Source organism: Artemia sp. Qi Xiang Cuo, chromosome 20 (genome assembly GCF_049724085.1).
Source record: "Artemia sp. Qi Xiang Cuo chromosome 20, ASM4972408v1, whole genome shotgun sequence".
NCBI classification, from domain to species: Eukaryota; Metazoa; Arthropoda; class Branchiopoda; order Anostraca; family Artemiidae; genus Artemia; species Artemia sp. Qi Xiang Cuo.
In genome coordinates, this window is record NC_142813.1 from 7,094,870 (window position 1) to 7,115,201 (window position 20,332).

A 20,332-nucleotide genomic window follows, 5' to 3' on the forward strand; every position below is an offset into this window, starting at 1 on the left:
TCGGGCTTATAAAAATAAAAGAAAATCCTCCTACTAACCAATAAATATAAATTGACAGTTTAATATTTTGTGATGTTCATTCCTGAAAGTCTTGGCAACATAGGATTTATTAAAGTTATGGCAGCTTTGGGTTTATAAAAAAGAAAGAAAATCCTCATAATAACCAAAAATTATAAATTGATAGCTTAATATTTTGTGATGTTCATTCCTGAAAGTCTTGGCAACATAGGATTTATTAAAGTTATGGCAGCTTTGGGTTTACAAAAAAGAAAGAAAATCCTCATAATAACCAAAAAAATATAAATTGACAGCTTAATATTTTGTGATGTTCATTCCTGAAAGTCTTGGCAACATAGGATTTATTAAAGTTATGGCAGCTTTGGGTATATAAAGAAGAAAGAAAATCCTCATAATAACCAAAAAATATAAATTATCAGTTTGATGTTTCCTGATATTCATTCCTGAAAGTCTTGGCAACTTTGGATGTATTTATGTTATCGCAACGTTGGATTTTTAAAAAAGGAAAAAAAAATAGTCTTAATAACCAAGAAATGTAAATAGACAGTTTATTTAGTGATATTCATTTCTGAAAGTCTTGGCAACTTTGTATTTATTAACGTTATGGCAACTTCGGGATTATAAAAAAGAAAGAAAATCCTCATAATAACTAAGAAATATAAATTGACAGTTTAATGGTTACTGATATTCATTCCTGGAAGTATTGGCAACTTTAGATCTTTTAACATTATTTGTTAACGTTATGGCAACTTCGGGTTTATAGAAAAGAAAGAAAATCCTCATAGTATGCAAGAAACGAAAATTGACACAAACAATCTAAGTAGTACCCTTAGCCGTGCCTTGGATTTTGTACAGTACCCTGTTGACAATCTGGATATACATAAAATCTATTAATTTAAATCTCAACCCCTCTTTTTTTCCTCTAGAATTTCAATTTAATAATTTATTCCATTTCTGAAATGTTGTATCTATACTATTTTTACAACCAGGGTACGCATAAAACTCTCTTTGTATAGTTCAATGATTGAAAATTAGTAGTTGCAGTAGCATTAAAAGTAACAGTATCATTTGTAGTAGTAATGTCACTCTAGTAATGTCACTGTAGTCACTGTTGTAGTCGCCAGTTGTTGCATTCGTAAGAAGTTTCTCTTTTCTTTCGCATTTAGTTGCAGTCGTAGTCGTAAGAAGTCACATTTATATGTAGTTGCAGTCACAGTTACAAGTAGTTGCAACCACAAGTAGTCACAGTTGCAATCGCGAGTAGTCGCACTCGCAATCACATTCGCAAGAGATCGCAGTCGTAAGTAGTCCCAGTCGCAAAGAGTCACAGGAGTATTTGCAAATAGTAGTAGTAATACTCGCTATATAATTGTAGTAACGGTAAGAGAAGTAGTAGTCACAATTGTAGTTGCAAATAATCTCTGTCTCACCTTTCTACTATTTTTAACAAAATGGCTATCTAAACATTTTGGGCAATGTTGAGAAGGGGGTATCTAAAAAGAGAATGGGGGGCTGGTTGCTCTATAATCACTTTTGACTCTTTCTAGGACAGCTCATTCCGTACGAAGTGAGCTTGGGGAAAAAGAACAAAATGAATAATACATAGCAATTAGCTCTTTACTTAGGCAGCACTCTGCTGCCTATGATCTTGTGCCAAATATAGTTTAAGATTTAACTTAAGTGTAATTAGTAATTGCAAAAATAACTGTTTTTGTATTTTAAAAAAAAGTAACAAAATTTGAATTATGAGTAAAATTTGCTCTGTAAAATAACACAACACATGGTAACGTCTTAAGTTGTGCTAGTGTGAAAAGTTCTATAGCACAGATTGAAGCAACCTGTATGCCTGTACATTGGTATCTAGCTGAGGTTGTGTGGGTATTGTACATGGATGTGTGGGTATTTTGTAGGTATTGTAAGGATGTGTGGGTACAGGGTTACACCACAGTGTGTTTGCTTTGAAGTATTATTTTTTTTAAGGGTCTTCCTGGGACGAAAAAACAATTAGAAAAAAGAAAGGAAGAGACTTTGAAAGTCTACAGTGAGTCACAGAAGCTGCAAAGACAAGCTCCATTGTCTGTGCCTTACCACAAACCAAAACAGAGGACTCTTCAGGAATTTCTCAGTATGAAAACATGGAAGCTTAAGCCTAAGCTTGGCACTTCATTGAGGCTTGATGAAGAAGATTTGCGACCAGTGTTGTAAGTATTATATTCTTCTTCTTCTTGAAGAATGACTAGTGTTTTATCCATTTGTCATAACTGCTGAAAGCCAACTAAATAACGTCTCTTAAGGGATGAATGTAGCTAGTGCTTCAAATCTGAACTTTTAGTTTTTAATGGTAAAATGCTAGTGTTTCAACCCATTTCCATAACTGCTGAAAACGCCAAAAAAGTGTCTATTAAGAGATGAATGTAGCAGGTGTCAGTAGCAAGAAGTTTAATGTTGTATTAAATTTGAGTTGTCTTTCTAATGATAAAATGCTAGTGTTTCAACCATTTCTCATAACTGCTGAAAGCCACCAGAAAATGTCAATTAAGGGCTGAGTGTTGCTGGTGCCACAAGTAAGACGTTAAGTGGTGTTTTAAGTCTAAACGTTTTGTTTCTAATGATAAAATTCTAGTGTTTCAACCATTTCTCATAACTGCTGAAAGCCACCAGAAAAATGTAACTTAAAGGCTGAGTGTTGCTGGTGCCACTAGCAAGAGGTTAAGCAGTGTTTTAAGTCTGAACGTTTTGTTTCCAATAATGAAATGTTAGTGTTTCAACCATTTCTCATTACTGCGGAAATCCGTCAGAAACGTGTCACTTTTATGGACTGAATTGGATTAATCACTCCCGTTTGTTATTTGAGCCCGAATAGATGACCAAAAGCCACACTCTTGTAAATGGTATAACGTATAAAATTGGTATAACGTGGCCTGGCCATCTTAATTTTTCTTTCATCACTTTCAGCCCTAAAAAGTTGTTTTTGTATATTTTGCTTTGACAGCCTTTTTTTAAATCATAGCTTAACTCCCTAACCTGGTGTATTTATGCGTTTTTTTTTTTTTTTTTTTTTTTTTTTTTTTTTTTTTTTTTTTTTAAGGGCGTCATTCTTACCTTCTTATTTCTTTTCGTTAATCAAATTACTGGCTTAGCTTTTGATGAAGACTACTAAAAACTGATAAGACATAAAACTGTATCCAGGAGGGGTACGGGGTTTACCACTCCCCCCCCGGAAATTTTGTCTGACTCGTAAAAACGTAACAAAAATGCATTTGAAAACATTTTTAGTCGTTTTTAAAAGTCTTTTTTTTTGTAACTCTAGATTTTTCTCTTCACTTTATTGCCGCTAATAATAATTTTAGAAAGCCATTCGTAACTAATAATAATTCAGTTGATCTTTCGTATTTGATAAACTCATTTTCTTATATTCCATGTAGTTTGGTTTTCGAGAAGTCTGAGCAAACCGGAAAGCCGCTCCACTTTAGTCACTCCCGATCCCTAGTCACGTCTATAAACTGTATTATAGTCACTTCCGATTCATATTCGCCTTTAAAAACTGTTTTACAGTCACTCCCGTTTCATACTCACCTTTTAAAACTGTTTAATTGTTATTTCTTTAATCATACCCAGCTCATTTATTCATGAAACCCGGTTCTGAAACCGAGTCTATACAACTTTAAAAAAGTACGCTTAAAGTATGTAAGCTATTAGGGTTATTCTGACTTAGAAGTCAAGGAGGCACACTTGTGCCTCTATAAAGAGGCGACCCACCACAATCTTAAGCGATTTCAGGTCCTAGAGGTCGCAGAGAGACGGCGGTAATTGCATTTTGTAGCCCAAGCTGAAACTAAGAAACTTGCAAAATTTCATCCTCCTCCGACTTTATCGTCATGGATTAAACAGGGCCGGAAGATTCGACCCAACCACCACAGCCCCCCATTAAATTTTACCAAATTGGCTGAAAATTATAGGTTAATCATTACAGGTGCCCCGGAGCATCAAAACCAAAATTAAGCTCAATCCCATCACTCCTTAACTGTTTTCAAAAAACCAAATCTCGCCACTTAAAATTCCTTTCGTTTTTTTTTTCTTAGCCATGCCTACAGGCCACAGTTGGCAACGGAGCCGGTTGAATTAGGACTCATTCGAAGCAGAATTCGACCTGTTAGGGCTTTTTGATATTTTAATACCGAAAAAATTATCCCCCCAATTTACATTTACGAAAAACCTCGTTTTCCTATATTAGCCCATGTTAATTTTTCCCTCCACAACCCCCCTTTAACGTTGTCTGATCGGGCTGAAATTTAGAGGATAAGCTTTCCTGGGGCCTGGGAGCTTATCGTCGAAATTTCAGCTCAATCTGATCACTCCTTCCCTGTTTTCCAAAAACCACATATCAAGATTTTTGGGAATTTGCTTGCGTCGAAAATACCTTCTATTTGCTAAACAACAATTACTATTGTGTTTGTATAGTCCAGCGGCTGAGATTCAGACTTTCAGGCGGAAAACTCGGGTTCGATTCACCATCAGAGCAACTTTTTTATATACTTTGAAAAGAAACTCAGTTTCTTTTTTAAATTATTTGAAAAAAATTACGTTTTCTAAAGAGTTAAAGAGGCTGAGTTACAAGGTCGACCCTTAAAACGTACAGGGATTAGGAGGCACAGTTGGGGGGCTGTTAAAGAGGCTGAGTCACAAGTTCGAACCTTAAAACGTACAGGGATTAGGAGGCACCCTGTACGACGTGATTTGAGTATTCAGGAATTAAAAGCCTTAACACAAGAATGTTCAAGAGCGGGGGGTTTGGGGGCGGCAGCCCCCAACTTTAACTCCTGACACGATCAGCTAACAGTTAGTCAAGCAATAATAAGTAATAAACTGTACAAAAACGTGCAGAAATTATTTGAAAAAACTACGTTTTCTAAAGAGTTAAAGAGGCTGAGTTACAAGGTCGAACCTTAAAACGTACAGGGATTAGGAGGCACAGTTGGGGCTACCACCCCCCAAACCCCTGCTTTCGCAGCCTTTAAATATAAAAAAAAATTTCTTTAAACTGAAAGTAAGGAGCGACATTAAAACTTAAAAAGAACAGAAATTATTCCGTATATGAAAGAGGCTGTGCCCTCCTCAACGCCTCGCTCTTTACGCTAAAGTTTTTATTGTTTAAAAAAAGAGTTGTGAGAAAGTCAAACTTTAGCGTAAAGAGCGAGGCGTTGAGGAGGGCACAGCCTCTTTCATATACGGAATAATTTCTGTTCTTTTTAAGTTTTAATGTCGCTCCTTACTTTCAGTTTAAAGAAATTTTTTTTTATATTTAAAGGCTGCGAAAGCGGGGGTTTGGGGGTGGCAGCCCCCCAACTGTGCCTCCTAATCCCTGTACGTTTTAAGGTTCGACCTTGTAACTCAGCCTCTTTAACTCTTTAGAAAACGTAGTTTTTTTCAAATAATATTCCAAAAGGGCTATGGAGCTTCGTTCTAATAGCTATTAAACCGAACTGAGGGTTCCTGCTTGATCATTTAACGCCTTGGGCAAATTCTAAATGGGCATATGTATTTTTTTTTTGTTGGGAGTTTTAGTTCCAAATATGAAATATGATCAGTAAGGGCAAACTTCTTGTAAGGGAAGTTGTGAGGGTTTAAGTTTTCACCTAAAATTGAGTAAGCCACCTAAGTTTGCTTGCTTTTCGTTTTTACTCTCAAATATTTTCTACTATGATTTAATATTAATTCTTTGCTAATGTTTGCACAAAAGATGGATCAAGGGGATCCACCAAGGATGGATGGATCAAGGGAATCAGTAAGAGCAAACCTTAGATTAACTTCTGCTACGGGAAGTTTTGAGGGGTTGAAATCTTCACCTAAAATTGAGTAATTTCGGCTTGCTCTTTGTTTTACTCTCAACTATTTAATTTAAAGTTTAGATTTTCTTTGCTAATGTTTACACACTATAAAGATTCGTTTCTGTGATAGAAAGCATCAAACTTTATGACGGTTTTCACATAAACCCATACAGCAGTTTTTATCAAGCTATTTGTGCTTTATAATTTAGACATAATATAATATTATACAAATATTCAGTACATTTAATACAGAAATAAAGTACTAAATCACTAAAATAAAATAATATAAAAGACTATAAAAGATTTTATTTTAGACAGCAGCTTCAACAAAGAGATAAGGAAATAGAGCAATTTTTCAAACCGGATATTGAAGAAGAAGAAGACGAACCAAACGAAGTTGCAAACGTTGTTGAGAATCCAAAACTCAATATTGAAGTTAAAGATCCAAAACCTGGCAACCGTGCTGATATAGAATTGCAACTAAACCATGAAGAAACTGAAAACAGTCCCTTCGATGTTGATACTGAAGTGGTTAAGGGCATTAGTGAGAGATCAAGCCCAAATGTTGCTAACGATCTTGATATATCCCCTGATAAGAGTTCACTTCTTAACTCGAATGGAATTGGGGTAGAGAGTCTTGACCTGTTTCTTGACACAGATGACCCTACTATCTCAAACCAATTAAATGGGTCTAATCTCGAAGTTTTACCCGAAGCACAAAACACAAACGATGGAAGTAATTTAAATACAGATGATCTGGACAAAGTTGTAGATAATGATAGCAATGATGATGATTTTCGTCTTGTGATAGAAAGCGAAACAATAATCCCTGACTCAAGTTTGAATGAAGAGTCATGTGTTCTCTTAACGCCAAGCTTAGAACCAAACTTGTGTAACGCGAAAAATAGGAAGCTTAATTTAAGTTCAACAAAACCCAAACTGAGTGGGAGACCTGGTGAGGAGATTGATTTTGATGAAGATTTTGTAGATTTGAAGGAGCTACAAGAACGCTTTTTAAAACATGCTTCTGCCAAAACGTCTCCAAAGAAGAAGGAAGTTGTTTTGAAGTAAGTCTGGTTTTCTGTTTCTTCCTTCTTCTTCTTTATTAAATCTTTTCTTACTGTGAATTTGAAGGAGGTACAAGAGTGCTTTTTAAAACATGCTTTAAGATTTTTAAAGATAAGTCTTGATTTTTTTTTCAAGTTCTAGTTTATTTTCAATGAAAGGTATCTCATACCTTATAAAACGTAAAATATAACATAACACATAAAATAAAATAATTAGCATAATATAAAATTGAATCAAACAGTTCGTGGTAACGAACTGTAAGTAAGGAGCGACCCGGCTCAATGGTAACCGAAACTCTAGAAAACGGGTTTTTGATACCAATAGATATATCAAAAGAATCAGATTTCAATGCTGATTTCAAATATATAACTTTCATCAAGTTTAGAGCTACCCATCAAAAGTTACGCGCATGAGAAAATTTGGCTTATTTTCAAAAAAAGGGGTAAAGACCCCCTAAAAGTTATAGAACCTTAATGAAAATCACAACATCATATTCAGCGTATAAGAGAACCCTACTGTAGATGTTTCAAGCTCCTATCTGCAAAAATGTGGAATTTTCTATTTTTTGACAGAAGAAAGATCACGGATGCGTGTTTATTTGTTTGTTGGTTTGTTTTTTTGTTTTTTTTGTTTTTTTTCCCAGGGGTGATCGTATCGACCCAGTAGTCCTAGAATATCGTGGGAGGGCTCATTGGAACGGAAATTAAAAGTTCTAGTGCCCTTTTTAAGTGACCAAAAAAAATGGAGGGCAACTAGGCCCCTCCCACGCTTATTTTTTTACCAAAGTCACCCGATCAAAATTTTGAGATAGCCATTTTGTTCAGCATGGTCGAAAATATGATAAATATGTCTTTTGGGATGACTTAATCCCCCGAAGTACCCAGAGGGAGGGCTAAAAGATATGAACTTTACCCAATGTTAACATATAGTATTGGTTATTCGGAAGTATACAGAAGTTTTCAGGAGGTTTTTTTCTGCTAGTGGGAGGGAGGGGTGGGTCGGGGGGTATGTTGGAGGATCTGTTCATGAAGGAAGTTTTCATGGGGGAAGGGAAAGCGCCATGAAGGGGGCGCCGGACTTGCCAGCATTATTTATTGGTTATTGGGAAGTATACAACCATTTTCAGGAAGGATTTTGTCTGGAGGGGGGGGCTAGAGGCGGGAGTTACTCTGGAGAATATTTCCGTGGAGGATGTTCCTTTGGGGTAAGGGACATTTCTATGAAGGGGGTGCCGGATTTCCAAGCATTATTTAAAAAACGATCAGAAATTAAATAAAAAAAAACCAAGTTTTTTCAACTGAAATGTAAGAAGGAATATTAGAACTTAAAACGAACAGAAATTATAACGTATGTGAGGGGGTTCTCCCCAAGTCAATACCTCGCTCTTTACGCTACAGTTTTTTTTAGTGCTTTCAAAAGAGCTATCTCTTATTATTAAATGGACTTTGTGATTAAGTTTTTTGTAAATAAATTTTTTTTTTAACTTTTAACGTAAGTAGCGGGTCTTTGACTAAAAACTGACCCCCCTCATATACGTAATAACATATAAGTAATAAAAAAAACAATAAAAAAGCAAGCGATACGGCTCAATAGTAATCGAAACTTTTAAAAACGGAATTTTGATGTCAATAGATGTATCAAAAGAATGTGTTTATAATGCTGATTCTAAATATATAAATTTTATTAAGTTTAGTATTACTCATCAAAGGCTACAAGCCTGAGGAAATTTACTCGATTTTTTAAAGAGGGGGAAACATCCCCTACAAGTGAAAGAATTTTAATGAAAATCACAACGTCAGATTCAGCGTATCAGAAAACCCTATTACATAGGTTTCAAGCTCATATCTGCAAAAATCTGCAACTTTGAATTTTTGCCAGAAGAAAAATATACGAATATAGAAGTTAGTTACGTAAGTTAATTTGTAAAGACATTCATTTAGCAAAAGAAAAGTAAAATTTTTATGCAAATAAAAGCTGCATTAACTAAAAAACGATCAGAAATTAAATAAAAAAACAAGTTTTTTAAACTGAAAGTAAGGTGCGACATTGAAACTTAAAACGAACAGAAATTATTCCGTATATGAAAGGGGCTGTCCCCTCCTCAACGCCTCGCTCTTTATTCCGTATATGAAATGGGCTGTCCCCTCCTCAACGCCTAGCTCTTTACGCTAAAGTTTTTTATTGTTTTAAAAAATAAAGTTGTGAGACAGAGTCAAACTTTAGCGTAAAGAGCGAGGCGTTGAGGAGGGGACAGCCCATTTCATATACGGAATAAAGAGCGAGGCGTTGAGGAGGGGACAGCCCCTTTCATATACGGAATAATTTCTGTTCGTTTTAAGTTTCAATGTCGCACCTTACTTTCAGTTTAAAAAACTTGTTTTTTTTTATTTAATTTTAATATATAAAAATAATATAACATAACATATAACAAAAATAATTTCGTAAACCAGGTTGACCTGCCATCATAAAGAACAAAAAACAAAAGCGAGAATGGGGCTTTATGAGGTCAAAGAACATACTGGATGAAACAAAACGTATATATCGGGAGCAGGGCCGTACCCAGGATTTTTTTCGGAGGGGGTTTTACTAAAAAAAAAAATTTTTGAGGGGGGAGGGGTACACAAAAAAAACGTCAAAAAACGCGTACAACATTTGTTTATGTCCATTTTTGTTACGTTTTTACGAGTCAGACAAACATTTCGGGAGGGAGGGGGGTCCAAACCCCCTACACTCCCCCCCCCCCCTGGATACGGCCTTGATCGGGAGGAGAGCAACTTCCATATTTCAGTAATGCTAGAGAAATATCTTAAGCAATAATGTCAATATTTCCACATTGTTATGTTTTTAACTCTTTCAATTTAAATTATTATTGAAATTTTTTTTCAACGTAATACCTTTAATTAGGTGTTGTTTTCTTAGACCACACTGCCGTTCTACGACGAACAAATAAACTTTCAATCGGGGATAAATCCATTTATTTAGATAGTGAAAAACAGGTACAAAAGTCCAGATATTTCGATCACATATACAGCGACCGTCTTCAGTAAAAATAATAAAATTGAAACTAGCATATTTATATACAAAAAAAATAAATAACTTTTCGGATCGTTCACAAAATAACGAACTTCCGGATTATTCACTAGATTATTTTCAGAGAGTTCATTGACAAAGTTCATTCAAAGTCTTGATGTAAATTTCCTTCTTTAATCTTGTCCAAATATAAAACAAATTTCCAATGAAGGTGGCAAAGACTTTCGTGTCTTCTAATTGCAAACCAAAAAAGTTACTTATTTTGTTTTGTATAAATATGCTAGTTTCAATTAGATTATTTTAGTATTTCTGCTGAAGACGGTCGCTGTTTATGAGATCGAAATATCTGGACTTTTGTACCTGTTTTTTTCACTGTTTTTTCACTGTTTTGTACCTGTCATAAATGGATTAATCCCCATCTGATTGTTTATTTATTTCATTTATTCTTCACATTGTCTGTTTTTTTTTTATCTGGTCTATATCGGTCACATTTTCACTCAGAAAATTTGAACTTGATTTTTTTAAACTTTCCCTAATACTGCTGAAAAAGGGAAGCAGCTGTCCTCCCGAAATATCCGTTTTGTTTCATCTAGTATTTTCGTTGGCCTTATGAAACCCCATTCTCTCTTTAAGGTAATATTAATCTAATCTAATACTGATTAAGGTAAGTATGCTCACCTATTTCAACGCGTAATACAAACTTTTCACCCTTTAATACAACTGAGGTTAGAAAAAAAACAGAGGGTCCTAAGTAGAATAAGCAGGGATAGTAAGAAGACATGAAATTTCATGGGATTGAGTAAGAGTAAGCTTTGAATAGAATGGGTCGAAGGAGCAGTGCACGCGGGTGTGCTAGTTTTAGGTGGCATAGTGCTGTGTTGTTTTGCAATGAAGTGTTAGTACTAGCGGTAGTAGTGTGTGTGTTATCGAAACTAGATTTAACAACTCTGTCTTTTTCAATGAGCTAATTTAGGTGCTGCTGCTAATTTAGGGGGCTGCTGCAAATTGTCACCTTTCAAAAATTTCTACTATTTAAAATATTCTTAAAGAAAAAGGACACTGCCTAAATGAAAATTTGATGTTTTAAATTTGGATATAGATACCTATCAGCTGTAATAGTAGCCAGAGCCCCTCCAAAGGGTTAGATTTCTTCATATTGTTCTGCTGTGTTGTTCTGTAACGAAGTGTTAGTACTAGCGGTAGTAGTGTGTGTCTTATCGAAACTAGATTTAACAACTCTGTCTTTTTCAATGAGCTAATTTAGGTGCTGCTGCTAATTTATGGGGCTGCTGCAAATTGTCACTTTTCAGAGATTTCGACTATTTAAAATATTCTTAAAGAAAAAGATCACTGCCTAAATGAAAATTTGATGTTTTTAATTTGGATATAGATACCTATCAGCTCTAATAGTAGCCAGAGCCCCTCCAAAGGGCTAGATTTCTTCATATTGTTTTGCTGTGTTGTTCTGTAATGAAGTGTTAGTACTAGCGGTAGTAGTGTGTGTCTTATCGAAACTAGATTTAACAACTTTTGTCTTTTTCAATGAGCTAATTTAGATGCTGCTGCTTATTTAGGGGGCTGCTGCAAATTGTAAGCTTTCAGAAATTTCGACTATTTTAAATATTCTTAAAGAAAAAGGCCACTGCCTAAATGAAAATTTGATGTTTCTAATTTGGATATAGATACCTATCAGCTCTAATAGTAGCCAGAGCCCCTCCAAAGGGCTAGATTTCTTCATTTTTACTTAGCGTTATTGTTTTAGATTGATTTGTTGGAATTGCAGCTTTGCTTAGTTCTATTTTCACTTTTCTTTTCACAGCTATTTTACTTTTTAGTATTACTACTCACATTTCGTTTTATAGTTTGAATTATTTGCCTAGGTTTAAGTTGTGTAACTTTAAATTTATTTTTGCCCTGTTTATTTTACAGGGTGAAATCAAAAATTTAAAAAGTTTTTTTGGGTTTTAGGGATAATTGACCTATTGGATGTTGTACAGGATGTTCCTCTTATTCCAGGATAAAAATTGTGCTTTAATATCATTTATTTAAATTTGTGTTGTGTATTTGTAAGTCAATCACATTATTCGTTAGTTCACATAACTCTGCCCTTTTAAAATGTGATTAGTTTAAAAATCTCTGGTATGAAACTTAAAGCCATTAAAAGAGCGGAAATATTCTCCGTTTCAAGATTCTATACGAGTAGCCCATCTTGTCACTGCAAGGCATATTTCTTTGCAGTCGGTTGAAATATAAAAACTTCAAGTCCAGTCTTCAGTGGCTAAAATTTGTTTGTGTGTGCAATCTTGTTATCTTCATCATAATTAAGCTGCAATTTAAGTATTAAGCTGCAATTAAGCTGCAAAATGGTCCAAAATTGGTGTAATTTTGGTGTAAACTGACTTAGCAGTCTGTTGAAATATAAAAACTTCAAGTCCAGTCTTCATTTGTTTGTGTGTGCATCTTGTCAAATTCAAAATTCAGTGTGCATCAATCAAAATTCAAAAATTTGTTTGTGTGTGCAATCTTGTTATCTTCATCATAATTAAGCTGCAATTTAAGTATTAAGCTGCAAAATGGTCCAAAATTGGTGTAATTTTGGTGTAAACTGACTTAGCAGTCAGTTGAAATATAAAAACTTCAAGTCCAGTCTTCATTTGTTTGTGTGTGCATCTTGTCAAATTCAAAATTCAAAATTCAGTGTGCATCAATCAAAATTCAAAAATTTGTTGGTGTGTGCAATCTTGTTATCTTCATCATAATTAAGCTGCAATTTAAGTATTAAGCTGCAATTAAGCTGCAAAATGGTCCAAAATTGGTGTAATTTTGGTGTAAACTGACTTGCCAGTCAGTTGAAATATAAAAACTTCAAGTCCAGTCTTCATTTGTTTGTGTGTGCATCTTGTCAAATTCAAAATTCAAAATTCAGTGTGCATCAATCAAAATTCAAAAATTTGTTTGTGTGTGCAATCTTGTTATCTTCATCATAATTAAGCTGCAATTTAAGTATTAAGCTGCAAAATGGTCCAAAATTGGTGTAATTTTGATGTAAACTGACTTAGCAGTCAGTTGAAATATAAAAACTTCAAGTCCAGTCTGCATTTGTTTGTGTGTGCATCTTGTCAAATTCAAAATTCAAAATTCAATGTGCATCAATCAAAATTCAAAAATTTGTTTGTGTGTGCAATCTTGTTATCTTCATCATAATTAAGCTGCAATTTAAGTATTAAGCTGCAAAATGGTCCAAAATTGGTGTATGAGGGTTTTTAGAGGCGGTATGATTTTAAGAGGCCGTATATAGGCCTACAATAGGGTGCTACTAGTGGTTTTTCATATCTAAGCCTCAATTTAAGTAATATTTATCAAGCCCTTGGAGCTTCTGTTCTAAAATTGGCGAATGAGGGTTTTTAGAGGCCTTGTGATTTTAAGAGGCCTTAATAGGTTGACACTAGGGGTTTTTCATAGCTAAGCCTCAATTGAAGTAAGATTTATCAAGTTCTTGTAGCTACTGTTCTAAAATTGATGGATGGGGTTTTTAGAGGCCGTATGATTTTAAGAGGCCTTCTTTAGGCCTACAATAAGTTGCTACGAGTGGCTTTTCATATCTAAGCCTCAATTTAAGTAAGATTAACAAGTTCTTGGAGCTGCTGTTCTAAAATGGATCGATGAGGGTTTCAAGAGGCCGTATGATTTTAAGAGGGCTTATTTAGGCCTACAATAGGTTGAAACTAGAGTTTTTTCATAACTAAGCCTCAATTTCAGTAAGATTATTAAGTTCTTGGAGCTACTGTTCTAAAATTGATGAATGGGGGTTCTTAGAGGCTGTATGATTTTAAGAGGCCTTATTTAGGTCTACAATTGGTTGGCACTAGGGGTTTTCATAACTAAGCCTCAATTTAAGTAAGATTTATCAAGTTCTTGGAGCTACTTTTCTAAAATTGGCGTATGAGGGTTTTTAGAGGCCGTATGATTTTAAGAGGCCTTATTTAGGCCTACAATACGTTTCTACTAGTGGTTTTTCATATCTAAGCCTCAATTTAAGTAAGATTTATCAAGTTCTTGGAGCTACTTTTCTAAAATTGGCGTATGAGGGTTTTTAGAGGCCGTATGATTTTAAGAGGCCTTATTTAGGCCTACAATAGGTTGCTACTAGGGGTTTTTCATATCTAAGCCTCAATTTAAGTAAGATTTATCAAGCCCTTGGAGCTTCTGTTCTAAAATTGGTGGGTGAGGGTTTTTAGAGGCCCTATGATTTTAAGAGGCCTTATTTAGGCCTACAATACTAGGGTTTTTTCATAACTAAGCCTCAATTTAAGTAAGGTTATCAAGTTCTTGGAGCTGCTCTTCTAAAATTGATGGATGAGGTTTTTAGAGGCCGTATGATTTTAAGAGGCCTTATTTAGGCCTACAATAGGTTGACACTGGTGGTTTTTCATCACTAAGCCTCAATTTAAGTAAGATTATCAAGTTTTTGGAGCTACTGTTCTAAAATTGACGGATGAGGGTTTTTAGAGGCCGTATGATTTTAAGAGGCCTTATTTAGGCCTACAATAGGTTGAAACTAGGGGTTTTTCATAACTAAGCCTCAATTTAAGTAAGATTATCAGGTTCTTGGGGCTACGGTTCTAAAATTGATGGATGAGGGTTTTTAGAGGTCAGATGATTTTAAGTGGCCTTATTTAGGCCTACAATAGGTTGAAACTAGGGGTTTTTCATAACTAAGCCTCAATTTAAGTAAGATTTATCAAGTTCTTGGAGCTACTTTTCTAAAATAGACGTCTGAGGGTTTTTAGATGCCGTATTATTTTAAGAGGCCTTATTTAGGCCTACAATAGGTTGCTACTAGTGGTTTTTCATATCTAAACCTCAATTTAAGTAAGGTTTATCAAGCCCTTGGAGCTTCTGTTCTAAAATTGGTGGATAAGGGTTTTTAGAGGCCGTATTTAGGCCTGCCATAGGGTGGTACTTGTGGTTTTTTCTAACTAAGCCTTACTTGTGGTTATAAGTAAGATTTATCAAGTTCTTGGAGCTACTGTTATAAAATTGGCTGATGAGGATTTTTAAAAGCCGTATGATCAGTCTTGAGTTTGATTTTGAGTGGCACACCAAATTTTCAGATTTCTGCCTCCAAGTGCTATCTCAAAGACATAGTCTGAGAAGATTCTGAGGACTAATTTTAGGCTCGATGAAGCCATCACAGAGGACATAATAGTCTTTCCTTAGGTGGTGATTGACTTTATATTATGCTGCAAGGAATTTATGGAGGTGAATTAAGTTTAATTAATTAATTAAAGAATTAAATTAATTCTCAACTAAAAGTTTAAGTCTCCAATTTAGGCTTGTAATTCTAGTCAGTTAGGCTTCCAGTTAGTAAGTCTGAGTCTCAATAAAAATTAAAGTTTCAATTTTAGGCTTTTATTTTTATTCATTTAGGCTTTCATTATTTTGTTTAGTCCCCATTAAAAACTATCCTGTACTTAGTCGGTCTTGGCATGAACGAATCAGTTTTCAAGTAGAATTGGGCCCGGCCCACAAAGATTGAAAAAATATCAGCACTATCCATGAGAATCCATTGTCAATGATTCTTAAATAATCAAACTTCCTGTATGCTTTAGGAAGTCTTAATTTTCTATGCCAGTCTGAGGGGTTCTCTCTAAAGTAAGGGATTTACATGTTTATATGAGTTTCGTGCTTTCACACTAAGTCATTTTGTATGGATCTTTTTCGTTTTCATTATATGTGGTGTTAACTGGTCGCTTTGAAAGGGGCTTACAAAGCGCATTCTGGTCAATAATACAACTTTTTTTTTTTTTTTTGTATGTGGAACATTGTATTTTATGATTATTTTTTTTCTCTTGTTTATTTTTTTTTTATTATTTTTATTTTATTTTTTTTTCTTGTGTTGAGTCTCTTAAAGGTGTGAATGTATGATGTTGAAAATGTTTTTGTTTTTATGTATTTGTTTCATTTTTGTTTCTCCCCTGTTTTTTTCCTGGCCATAGAGCCTTACGGGGAAGTTTATATTGAAGTGTATTTTGTTACGTTTGTTGATTGAATAAATTGATTAATTGATTGATTGGTGAAAAAAATAAACTCTGGTTTTTAGATATCAAGATGGACATATTTTACGTAAAAATGACACATTTTTCGATGCTCAGGGGACACATTCATAAACCAAAAATTTGGCAACTCTGGTACCAAATAAATAAAATTATGACTCCCACAAGAGTTATTATGTAACACATTTTATTACACCAACATTTACATTCATGGTCTTTCATATGGTTTAAAGTCGTCTGAGTACATGCCTGGCCCTTCTTACTCGTTAGATAAGATACTACCAGCCTCTATAATGACTGCAGTGTATGCTTTAGCAAAAGCTAGAACAGGAATGCCTTCTTTTAGGGGAGGGGGTTTCAAAGATTTGTGTGCAGAAGCGGGGGTAAATTCGAAGCAAGGGTTAAGTTCCTATATTTCAATGTTTCTAGGTCAGGAGGACTTTCAAACTAATCTTAGTTGCCATTCGTGGTTTGATATCCTCCGCCAGTAGAACTCAGTGTGTTTTTGTTTCCTCCATGGTTTTTCTCTGTTGTTTCCTCTTTTGTTTCCTCTACCAGTCTTTTCTTGCTAGTAAATATTACATTATGTCTAAAACTTGTATTTTTATGAAATTTGTTTTGATCGTGTATATTTGTCTTGTTTATCTTTTTCTTGTTGTATTCCGTCTCTTCTGTTTGATTTTGACGGGTAATAAAGTATTATTATTATTATATCTGTCTTTCCCCCTCCCTGTATAAAGACCATGGTAACATTTTTAAAGTCTTGGTTAGCATTTTTTAATTTTTTTGGGGGGGGGTCCTGGGTTTTCTGAATATTTTCCTTATATTTTGTCTAGGAATATGATATTTCTAAATAATGTTTCCGCTTATTTTCTAATGTCTATAAGATGTGACATTTTTTAATTTGGGGGGGGGGGGGGTCCTGGGTTCTCTGAATATTTTCCTTATATTATGTCTAGGAATATGATATTTCTAAATAATGTTTCCGCTTATTTTCTAATGTCTATAATTTAAGTATCGTAAAGAAAGAGGTGACATCCGACGGGAAGGAAGTATTGCTGCGAGATGTTGTCACATTCAAGCCAGAAGAAAACCAGGAGACTCGAACCAACTTATGGCAATTAAAAGGAACGCTAAGAAGACAGCTTGATATTAAAAGGGAAATAGAAATGAAGAAACTGTTAGAAGAAAGGGGAAAAGAAATGGATGAAAACAATGAAGGTAAAATAATCAGCGTTAATGTATATGTAATCAACCTGTATCTACGAGGAAGGGCTACCCGAGAAATGAGCATGGTACATACCTCTAAAAACTTCAGTTTTAGACAAAATATCTTGTTTTTTACACTTTTTATGTGTTTTTACTAAAAGCTCCAGAATGGTCGGGTTTTCTTCTGACGGGCCAGAGGGAGATTCATCATTTTAGGGCTATTAACATAAGCAGGCCGAGAAACTGGAGAGGACTCCCGCCTTCTCTTCCAATATTTGTCCCAAGGGCTGTCCAAGGAATTCAAGGTCTGTCCGGGGACTCTAAGGTCAATTGTAAAGTTTACGTGTACCAGAGCATTCACCTTTTTGCCATAAGAGCCAGATAATTCTATCTTTATAAGGGATTTGACAATCTTTTTAATCTTTTCAAGTATTTTGGAGGGTCCTGATGCTTGAAAAAGTCAATCATTTGGCACAACAATGTGAATTTTAGTCCCATAATCCCCCCTCCCCCAATTGTCCACAGATCTTCCATGGGATGAATATTATTCTTTGGCCTAATATGGGGGGGGGTCCAATATCACTATGCATTTACGAGTAATGTGGAATTTGAGTTTACAATTTAAAGCACACATTGAACAGTCTTAATATTAGGGGAAAGTTCTGACAATTTTTTTTTTAAATATTTTTTTGTTCTCAAAGCTTATTTTTAAGGTAAAATATACCTGAACACAAAGAAAGGAAGGAGGATAAGGGAATCCCCTGTCTCTGAGTTTGATAGAAGGCATTTCTGCAGAAAATCAAACGTTGGTTACTTAAAATGCACCTTTAACATCCACTCTCTCTCTCTTCCCCCCAAGGGCTAGAATTCTATGCCCGCATGGATCAAAACCTTTTGATTTTTTTTTTTTTTCATTCTTGGATGTTTAATTAATTTATTCAGAGCTCAGTATAAGGATTTTTTTTTTTTTAATTATTGCTTTTCCTTCAGAAATTGTCGATTTAGCAAATCGCAACTGTATTTCCATGAACAAGATATATGGCTTTACTTTTATATTTTAGAAAAGATAATGAGCATGGTTGTTTTTTTTTTTTGGGGGGGGGGGGAGGGGTGACGTTTACTAGCTCACACCTTTAGAGGAGAAATCATAAGAAGTTTTCGAGAGAGATGTTTGCTGTATATAAGTCGGTTTTTAGACCCTAATATTTGGATTCCTTTCAACTTTTAGACGTTCTTACTTACTTTTAGGGGGAATAGCCCCTTCATTGAATCATTTGGGGGGGGATTTATTCCCTAAGTCCTCTGTCTGGTCTTTAGGAAATACTTGGTTATTCAGTGGTTTTCTTTAGGTAGAAATTATTTTTTTTATTATTATGATTATTATTTCCATAACAGTTTAAACGCATGAAATGTGTTTTATATAGAAACTTAGTGTTTAGGGATGTCTAGAATATTAAAATTATGTTTGAAGAATTTCTAGTCTGAATAAGAAAAACTCCAAGCTGTCCTATTTGTTTATTTTATAAGGTTTGTTCTATTCTAGGAGGGAATACTGAGCCGGAAGATAATATTCTTGATCTCGACGAAGAAGAAGAGTTTTCGGATAAAGACTCTTCAGAAGAAGAGGAAGAAGAGAATGAACATAAAAATGATTTTATAGATGGTGAAGCTGAAGAAGACGAAGACATAGAAGCTAAAGAGGGGAAAGAAGATTCGCAAAGAGAGGTTTGATTTTACTCTGATACAAAAGGCCAGATGTGACGAAGTAGGTTGGAACAAGGTTACAAAAGTAAATCTAAATTTTTTGAGTCGCTTTGATAGCTGTTCTAAGCTAAACTTGTAAATATGGGTAGATAGAGGAGGGGTGAACACAGAACACACTTCGATGTTCTATTCTGCAAATTTGATTTGCATAGCCATAAGTTAGTAGGTGATGCAGTGCTCCATATTTTTATTTTGTTGGCTATAATGACCATTAATGGCTTTTAATGCGCGTTGCTGTCAGTTTTTCCGTTTTAAATTAATTACTTATTAGTCATTAATTCGTCATTTACATTAAATTGTCATTAAATACTCAATATTAATTTATGCTCAATAACATTAATTGCTCATGAAACTAATTTTTGTTTTGTTTTAATGATGGAAAATCTCTTTAATGATCAAATTATTGAATTAAATTTATTTTTAAAGATTAAAAATGATCAAATTAAATTTAAATTATTTTTTTTTAATACCTTTCCTAAAAGAGTTAGATGTACCTATTCATAAACGTTCAAATGGGGATAAGTCCATTTATTTAGACAATGAAGATAGTGAACAAAAGTCTAGATATTTCTAGCACATATACAACAATCTTCATTAGCAGAAATACTAAAGTGTTAAACCATACCTAAAGTATACCTAGTTTAAGGCATTACGTCGAGAATGCGTCGTATATATGGTTGATGGTTCGGTTACACTGTTTGGTCCTAGGTAGTTGGATAGATGAGTAAGGTCAAAACCTCGTTCAAGTGCACGTTTATCTCAATTGCTGGATTAGGATGACAGTCTTTTTCTTCTTCTTCTCTCTCTCTCTCTCTCTCATTTTATTTTTTTTTTCTTGCCAAGTAATTACCTCTAAAACATTATATGGGGAAATGAGACCAAACAAGTATACAATTTTAAATTCAACGTTTATTTAGCAATTAGAAGACATAGAACACTTTGCTACCTTCATTGGAAATTCATTTTACATTTAGTCAAGATTAAAGAAGAAAATTTACATAGACTTTGAACTCTTTTTTACTCGAGACTTTGAATGAACCCTGTTATTGAACTCTCAGAAAAATCTAGTGAATGACCCAGAAATTTATTATTTTGTTTTGTATATAAAATGTTAGTTTTAATTTTAACACTTTACTTTTTCTACTGATGACGATTGCTGTATGATCGAAATATCTAGACTTTTGTACCTATTTTCACTGTCTTAATAAATGGACTTCTCCCCATTTGAAAGTTTATTTTTTTATCGTGAAAAGGCAGTGTGGTCTGGAAAAAGCATACCTAATTTAAGGTGTTATGTCAAAAATTAGATATACCTTTGCTGGGAAGTGATTCGATACAGTGGCTCCACTTTTGAAAAAG

At 34.4% G+C, this 20,332-nt stretch overlaps 1 protein-coding gene across 1 annotated transcript in view; it reads left to right on the top strand.

The window, feature by feature from the left end:
* Window positions 1-20,332, top strand: part of LOC148939823 (uncharacterized) — a 111,859-nt gene that overhangs the window by 33,275 nt on the left and 58,252 nt on the right. The window contains exons 4-7 of the mRNA XM_089106278.1: window positions 1,999-2,219; window positions 6,161-6,913; window positions 17,016-17,221; window positions 18,753-18,934. Coding sequence (XP_088962404.1) covers window positions 1,999-2,219; window positions 6,161-6,913; window positions 17,016-17,221; window positions 18,753-18,934 — 1,362 coding nt within the window. The remainder of the gene's footprint in view (window positions 1-1,998; window positions 2,220-6,160; window positions 6,914-17,015; window positions 17,222-18,752; window positions 18,935-20,332) is intronic.